The 8,067-nt window shown below is 36.0% G+C and overlaps 1 protein-coding gene across 1 annotated transcript; it reads right to left on the reverse strand.

The window, feature by feature from the left end:
- Positions 1 to 300: 300 nt before the first annotated feature.
- On the reverse strand, positions 301 to 2,253 carry LOTGIDRAFT_134181 (hypothetical protein; the record flags this gene model as incomplete). The annotated part of the gene is made up of 1 exon (XM_009068064.1): positions 301 to 2,253. The coding sequence occupies one exon, from the start codon at positions 2,251 to 2,253 to the stop codon at positions 301 to 303; it is 1,953 nt and encodes a 650-aa protein (XP_009066312.1).
- Positions 2,254 to 8,067: the final 5,814 nt, after the last annotated feature.

Here is an 8,067-nt window from a genome sequence, read left to right on the forward strand (position 1 = left end):
TATGAGTGAAACTCTTACGACTTATAAAATGATTTACAAAATCTAATGTAGACAGAACAAGGACAACTTTTACATTAAAAGGAAAGTCAAACGAAATTATTTCTTTTCATTTGAATTTAGCTTGATTTTAGCTTCTTTTTTTAAAGTCAAATGTAAAGTCTTTACTCCCTTATTTTGATGTTCATTTCAATAATAACATTATTTTGATATCGTATAATATACAAATTGATGCGGGCATTTTCAAACCAAAATTTCAGCTTGATCAGCAGACGTAGTGTTTGACCTTTAACCTCGATCAAATTAAACTTTGGTATAAATATCGTCATTTAAAACACTACTAGCTCTTTTAAAAGTAATCGTCAAAATGGCCACTTGGTCCTTCAGAATGTTCCAATTACCTTTTCTCCCATGTATTACCCCACTGACAATGCCAGGAAACACAGTCTCTTCATTTAGATTCTCTGCATGCGGTGCCACTAAAATGTTCCTATATTGTGGTTGCTCCGGCAAGCCAACCGGCACCACAAACGCTCTGGTCAAACGCAGTAACTTTTCGTTCCGCGAATGCAGTTGATGTTCGTTCGAGTTCGTTCTGTTAAAACTGCTCTGAAACTCACGAGTAGAGTTAATGAAAAAGTCAATTTCATGATTCAAAGAAGCTAAATTAATTTCAGCCTTCCTAAATTCATTTTCGTATGTTAGCAAGGAAGCTTGTCCCAAGTGTATTATATGAATATAGTTAGTGATATTGAATGGTAATAGAGCGGAATCCGCCAACTGAAGCACGATATCGGCCAATATTTGATTAACAGCAATATGGCGGGTAAAGTTAGTATCGATAAACGTTTCAAGATAGTCTAAAGTATCATCAAGAGTACTGTACACTGGGTAGGTAGGAAGATTGGGATATCTATTAGTATCGTAAGTATAAGAAACTGACATGGAAGGCACACCGACATGGTAAGAAAATGGCGATTGATCACTGTCGCCTGCTAATCCATTAATTTTAGGTCTATCATGAAACACATCACTGGGAAATCTGTTTTTCCACATTTCATACACAGTCGTGGATTGGAAATCAGGGTCAACACATTTCACTGTCATGGCGGCATTATAAATAACGTCATACAATAAGGGACTGCTGTCAGCACTAAAACTATAACTTCCCCGGATGACGGAATCCAAATTGATGTAAGCGACAGCACCGGCACTCAACTGTTGCTCATACTCCTGTACCCATTCGTACGATCCAATGTGACCATATTTGGACGCGTCCCAAAAGGCGAAAATGATGGTTCGCCTCGGACGCCAACCAGCCATGACCTGATCTGAAAATGTTCTGGCAAGATCCATTAAAATTGAGAACCCCGTACCAGAGTCCACAATGCCTTGAGTCCAAGAATCAATATGGCTTCCCACAATTACGAACCTGTCAGGCTCGATTTTACCCCTCAGGGAAGCGATGACATTTGTGATGTTCCTTTTCTCTGGGGCATTTGTCACTGTCATTTCCACGAGGTGTTGATAATCCGTTTGACCACGCTTCACACCGGCATAGTATTTAGATTTTAATTTTCCATTCCAATGACGTGGAACGGGCACTGTCTTATCAATAAGTGACATTAGCTTGTCAGCATCGCTGTACATGATAGGGTACACTGGGATAGATGGGTAAAGGTCGCTCACGGTTTTATCATAGGAAGCACTATGAACAGCTGTATAGTCAGGGGTACCCGGGTCCCCGACTAAATTATAACGAACATGAGATAGCTGGACACCCCAACTGGGTAACCACCAGGTACCCTCGACACCATCCGTACCGTCGGTGTATTCCGCTGGGTCACAATATAATATTACTCCCACGGCACCAGCTTGTTCCGCATGTTTGACTTTATTACCTGGATGTATTCGACCATAGCGTATCAGAACAATACTGCCGTTGACCTCAACGTTCAGTTTATCTAATGCTTGAAAATCCTCCGTGCGACCGAAATGGCCATAAACAAGGGGACCCTTTACCACACCACTTTTTGCATAGGCGTTAAACGGAAGATACGCTATGAGCACATTTGAAGCATTTGAATGGGAATGGAAGACTGTTGAATTGCTTTCATCATACACAAGAATTTGGTTTGTTTCAGTATAATTTGGATAAGACAATTGCACAAAATAATTTTTACGTTTGACTGTGTCGAAATGAAAAGTGTTCCACATATCAACGACATATTTGATAAGTCCTACTAAATTGCCCATACCCGATAGTCGAATATGTGATTGAGATATCAACAGTTTAATGCTGTCGATGTAATTATCTACATGCGTTACGCGTGACTGCAATTCTTGGCTAATAGTAACGTTATAATCCTGTATAACCTCTCTCGGCTCGATTCCAGTCATGAGATGTATTGTTTTTCCGGCGCTCTTTTGTCCGAAATATCCAAGAACGAGTCCCAGTACGAATATCAGCACTAGAATTAATATCTTTAATACACATCCTTTAGTTCCTGAAAAGCACTCAGCGATCATAGACTGTGGTCTGGGTTGATCTAAGTTCTTATACTCAATGTCAATATTGTCGGAATCGGCTTCCCACCTCGATACAGGTTTACCCGGTGTATATCCTCTCGACATCATATCAGACACTGACTAGTTCCTTTATCCTTCTCACAATTCAAATCTCAGTCTTGAGTATAACCTCATACATTATTATTGTTAAACGCGATCGATTTTCTTGAGCGTATTAGTAGTTACAACTCACATTTAACGGTCGCCATTTTCCACCATTGACATTGAATACACCACTACACATAATACAAGTAGTGAATCATTCTCCACTGTACACGAGTTGCCATTCATTCAATGCTTTATACTCAAACCAGTCCGTACAATCCGCCCGTGCTCGTTTAACACTAATATAATCATTTTTGTCATTATCGAAACGAAAGTTTCAATCTAACACACGATAGTGTAATTAAAAACGCCATTCTCGGCCGCTGATCGATCCGTAAGATATCATTTTTCCGCCTGTCTATAAACGTGACAATATACACTATGAATAATTAATGCACGATTGTTTACATTACGAGTTACGTCCCTTTGTTGTTCGAGTTTTCTCCCTTACCCTTTATGGCCCAACTGAGATTTCTACCTTTCAGAAGATAAGCACTACCAGGGGAATTAAAAATTATGGGTTATGAATTATACAAATCGTACAAGGTTTGTCAATTATTGGAATTATTTAATGGGAATATCGTTTACGTACCGGTATATTAATAAATATCTGACGTATACTGCGGGAGATATATCATGAATTATTCTTTGATGTTAGCCTACTAAAGATAGGGGGTGGACTAAAGGGTCGGACAACCGGAAAAACCAAGAAAACCCATCGGAGTTGGGGCTTAGAGTTGCTCACTCCGTCTCTAATAGGCCTAAGTTTGTTCATTCATATTGTGGGCTATATTGAGAATGACAAGGTATTCGATCATCCTGAATTCATCGCACCTGCTGGTGAAATGAAGAATTATTCATAGGTTACTACATTAATCAGCAAGGTTATTTATTGCCTTTGTCTGGGATTCATTTTCATGTTTTTTTTTATGTTAAAATAGCATGTCTGTCAAATTAAATTTCCGTGCATTCGAACAATGTCGGCATAATAAGTACTTTGTTTTTTAAGAAATTGAAGCAGGTTTCCTCATTCAGAATTTCGTTGGATTGACAAAAAAGATTCACATTCTGTATTATCAATTAAAAGTTTTAAACTTACTATTTTTCTCTCGGTTGGACCTCGATTGAGGAAAATATAACCAGTATCAGTCTAATTGTTCTTACCATCTTTAACGTGCAATAGCGACAGCACACGGGACCTTAGTTTATTGTTCCATCCGAACGATTAGAAGCCTCTTCCATACCAGTCCTCCGACCAGCATCACTATGACGGGGAAACGCTGTAAAAAAAATCAGAAGATACTATCTCAAGTCATGCATTGTTTCTCATTAATATTATGCTATTGAGTGTTTTATTTGCTTCAAAAACTAATATTCATTATCGCTATCAGAGCTTGAAATCACATTATGATTCAATTTTTCCAATCGTAATAATTACTAAGGGAGAAAACTGAGATACACATAAATAATATATGAGATGATAAGATTCTACAGGAATAAGGAATCCAGTGCTATAATCGTTAATTACTTTTATCATATCACGGATACAACTAGCTCTCTTCAGATTACGTTATAGGCACAACGACAGCCTTCTGGGGTTATATTATTGTCGAGAAAGATGGTCATAAATAATTTCAAGATTTTTGTTATTCAAAACAGAAAGAGTTTAGTTGAAAACAACGCTAAACGACTCGTAAGATACTTGAAAACAATGTCAACCTGACTGAAACTGAAAATCATTGTTAACATAAGCATTGTTTTGCAGTTCGGATCAATAGTACTTGGACCTTTTTCGATAGTATTATAAGTATTATGACTCGTATGACCCTTAATGGCGTATTATTTCATAATATACGTGGATTGCAATTCGGTTCAAGTTGAGCGAACTGTTCCTATTACTCAAACCTACTTCAACATACATCATATTACTAGATCAATCCACGTATAATATTGGTCTTAAGAAGTCCTTTCAGTTAATCCGATAATCTGTAATTTGTGGACCTTTGGCTTTTAATCCGTCGATTAACTAATCACAATAATCTCGTTCAATCCTCTTCTAAAAGATAAGCTACCTGTAACAAACTGTCACACCAGCCCAATTCCGCCATTGTTTCATTAGTCACAAATCTCGTTAAAAGATACACAATTTTAGATTCTTTACAGGGGGTCATTAAGATAGTGTAAAATTTCAAACGAATTACCGGTCAGAAATTCATAAAAAGGTGTTCTTTTTACAAACTAAACCGCTAAATAAGATCTTAATCTGTTGTGATTATAATGCAAATAGAAAGATGAGATTAAAAAAGTTCTAAAACTATGTTTAAACTACGAATTAATTCTATAATTTGATACTGCCTACATCAATATTTTGGTTATTTCATTGTTTCAGCGAATCCTACCAACTGTCGTGTTACCAAGTATTGTCAGATGGGTGCATGGGTCTATAATTGTAACAAACACGAATACAAGTTTTGATTCAATGAAATACATAGGCAAAGATAAATAGTCTTCTCGTTGTAGAATTTTTCAAAATTATAGATAATTGAGATGAAGCTATATTATTTAAATATTGATAAGGTTGCAAAAACAATGAATAAAAACAATGAATAAAAACAATGAATAAAAACAATGAACAAAGTGCATCTTCAAAAGCAACCCATTGGCGTCAAAGTTTCCTTGAAACAAACGAAAGTGTACATGTATATAATTTTAAATCTAAAAGCTTTATAAAGACAATAACTTTTTCAACATCTTTTGTCAAAATCAAATCCAAAGGCGTCCATGTTTTGTTAGAATAAAATTGCTAACAACCCTAACTTGCCCACTAGAATAATTGACTATATTTAAGGCTTGTTGAAGGTATAATTTCGATAGACAAACACCACTGTAATTATAGATATCCACGAACACTATCTGATCAAATTAATTTTGATAACAGCTCGCTTTTGATTCTTCATCCTTTTCTGTATTGTTGATCGGTGAACCTCGTGGCCAAATAAGCGACCTGAAATCAGATAAGCAATTTTGATCAATAGATCAAACCTTTTTTAAAAACTTTTTTTGTCATTTATATCGTTAGAAAATGGTTGAATTAATTAATTGAATAGAAACATTGGCATCAAATATGAGAGGAAATTGTTGAATCGTTGTGTGTATTAAGACAGTGGATTGTTATGTAGATACCCACAATGTATCCATATTTGAAAGTTCGTTTTCGTTTAAAATCATTTTTCTAAACTCTCATAAATTCGAAAACTGAAATTAAATCTTCAAATGGCAGCTGATTTCATTGAAAATTTATGGACTTTTTGCAAGAAAAACTACATGAATTTCGTGAATCAATGTGAAAGATGTATATTGTGGGATAGTTAACTTTTCACAAAATCGCAGATTACTGCGACCATTTCTACTACTATTAAATGAAATCGCAAGAAAAACCCATTAATTTAACAATGATAATCTAATTAGCTAATTGATATTAACGGCATTTAAAAACTTTCAAATTAGTTTACACTTGTTGCTCGTCTGTGTGGAGCCACGGGCAAACCTGTGACCAACCCAAAACATGACACGCCAACAGGTGGTAGGGGACACAGGCAAATATACACTTCATATCAGATTTTGATCAAAATTCGAAGTTTCTGCTGTGGTTGACTTATATGGACATTCAAGTACATTTTCTTGCTTCATCTTGTGATATATGTGCAGGCAAATGAAAATAATATCGACGATGGTGGTTATACTTGGCAGGAAGGCTTCGATCTAAGGAAAGAGGATGCAATGGTGATGAATGGCGAATCCAAGAATTCAGGCACTACTTCAAATGTCACTGACAAATCGAGTTCAAAACACCTGACATAGCTGACATGACCAAACGTAGTTTCAAGTGGTCTTTAACCCATCTCATTATAGATGATGTAACGTTTGAAGACATTGTTCCCCACCACTTAAGATACTGTATTTGTCTTTGATATCTGCTAACTGATAATGCTAAGATAAATTCCTTGGTGGGGTTAATTTAGCTCTATAATACAATATGCACACATAGGTTACAATGCAAGGAACAAATCTTAGTTACAAATTTGTTTGGTTGCTTGTCATAAACATGAGACTTTATGGAAGCCATTGTTGACCAATTTTGATTAAAAGTTTCAATAAAATTATATGCCATAACCTAATATACATGTAAATATCATGAAAAAAAACCCCAACAAATTTTACGTTCTTTTCTGCACCTGAACCTGCTTAATTGGAAATGTCCGCAGTGCGTTATGAGGGAAATTTTGCCATGAATAAGCAGCATAGAGAATTATCATTGAAATGAATGGAACACGCTAGCGAGGCTATATCCATGGAATTTGGCTGTAAGTTATTCAATTTGTACAGATACTATTCCCAATGTTAGAAGTCGTCGATTGATTTTGACACAAATTAGCTGATGCTTCACCTTATCTTAAGATTTTGCCAGTATTCCTTTGAATCAGCATTTAAAAGATAAAATGAAATTGACTTTTTACACAGTGGCGGAGCCAAAGGGGGGGAGAGGGGCAGAGGGGGTAGCCACTGCTTTTACGTTCTACTATTCTCGTAGGTTAATTTACCACAGCCTCCTTTGACTAGGTATGAGTCTGACTTCGACTTGCAACGTCTAGCGCATTTGAAAATGATAATGTGAACCAAAAGTTTTCAACTTTTTACAATATTGGCAATGAGAATAGTTTATTAATTACTGACATGGCTTGATAGAACCATTGTGGAGCCAAACCAAATCTTACTATAGAAATATGACATTTTGCAATGAAAAAGAAAGAAAAGAGCAACAACGCATAACGTCAATAACACCATTAACGTTGGCGATAGACGTCATCATCTGATTTCTACAGTCGATTGGGCAGAACCTTCAAAATAATTGAAATCTATTTTCAAAATCTTACAAACTCTCTCAGCCAATCGTCACGGTTATTTGGTATTTGATGTCTTTATCGTAAACGTAAAGAAAATAGCGGTTTCATCTTATGTTTTACAGAGAACAATTAAGATATACAGGTCACGCTAGGATGACCCCCATATAACTTTTTCAATAATGACTTAACTTATTGAAAAGAGCCCATTGTAATTGAGTGGTTGGGATTATATTAAACAATAGAAACAATGACATATATTGACAAGCAAAAGTAGAAAATGGCCCGTTAACACATTGAGCAAATCCTCTCCAAATCAGTCGTTGCGCAAGTTTAGGTTAGTGGCCTTACGACAACTGGATTTAATCCAACAGTTTGAACAGTTGACGAAGGAATATATACAGCAGAGTGGATACATAACAGGGTGATTTAGCTTTATCTAAGTCGTATGTTTAATAAGGGATAAACCACACAAACTTTGTTAGGTCATGATATA

Source organism: Lottia gigantea, assembly GCF_000327385.1.
Source record: "Lottia gigantea unplaced genomic scaffold LOTGIsca_89, whole genome shotgun sequence".
In the NCBI taxonomy this organism is placed as follows: domain Eukaryota; kingdom Metazoa; phylum Mollusca; class Gastropoda; family Lottiidae; genus Lottia; species Lottia gigantea.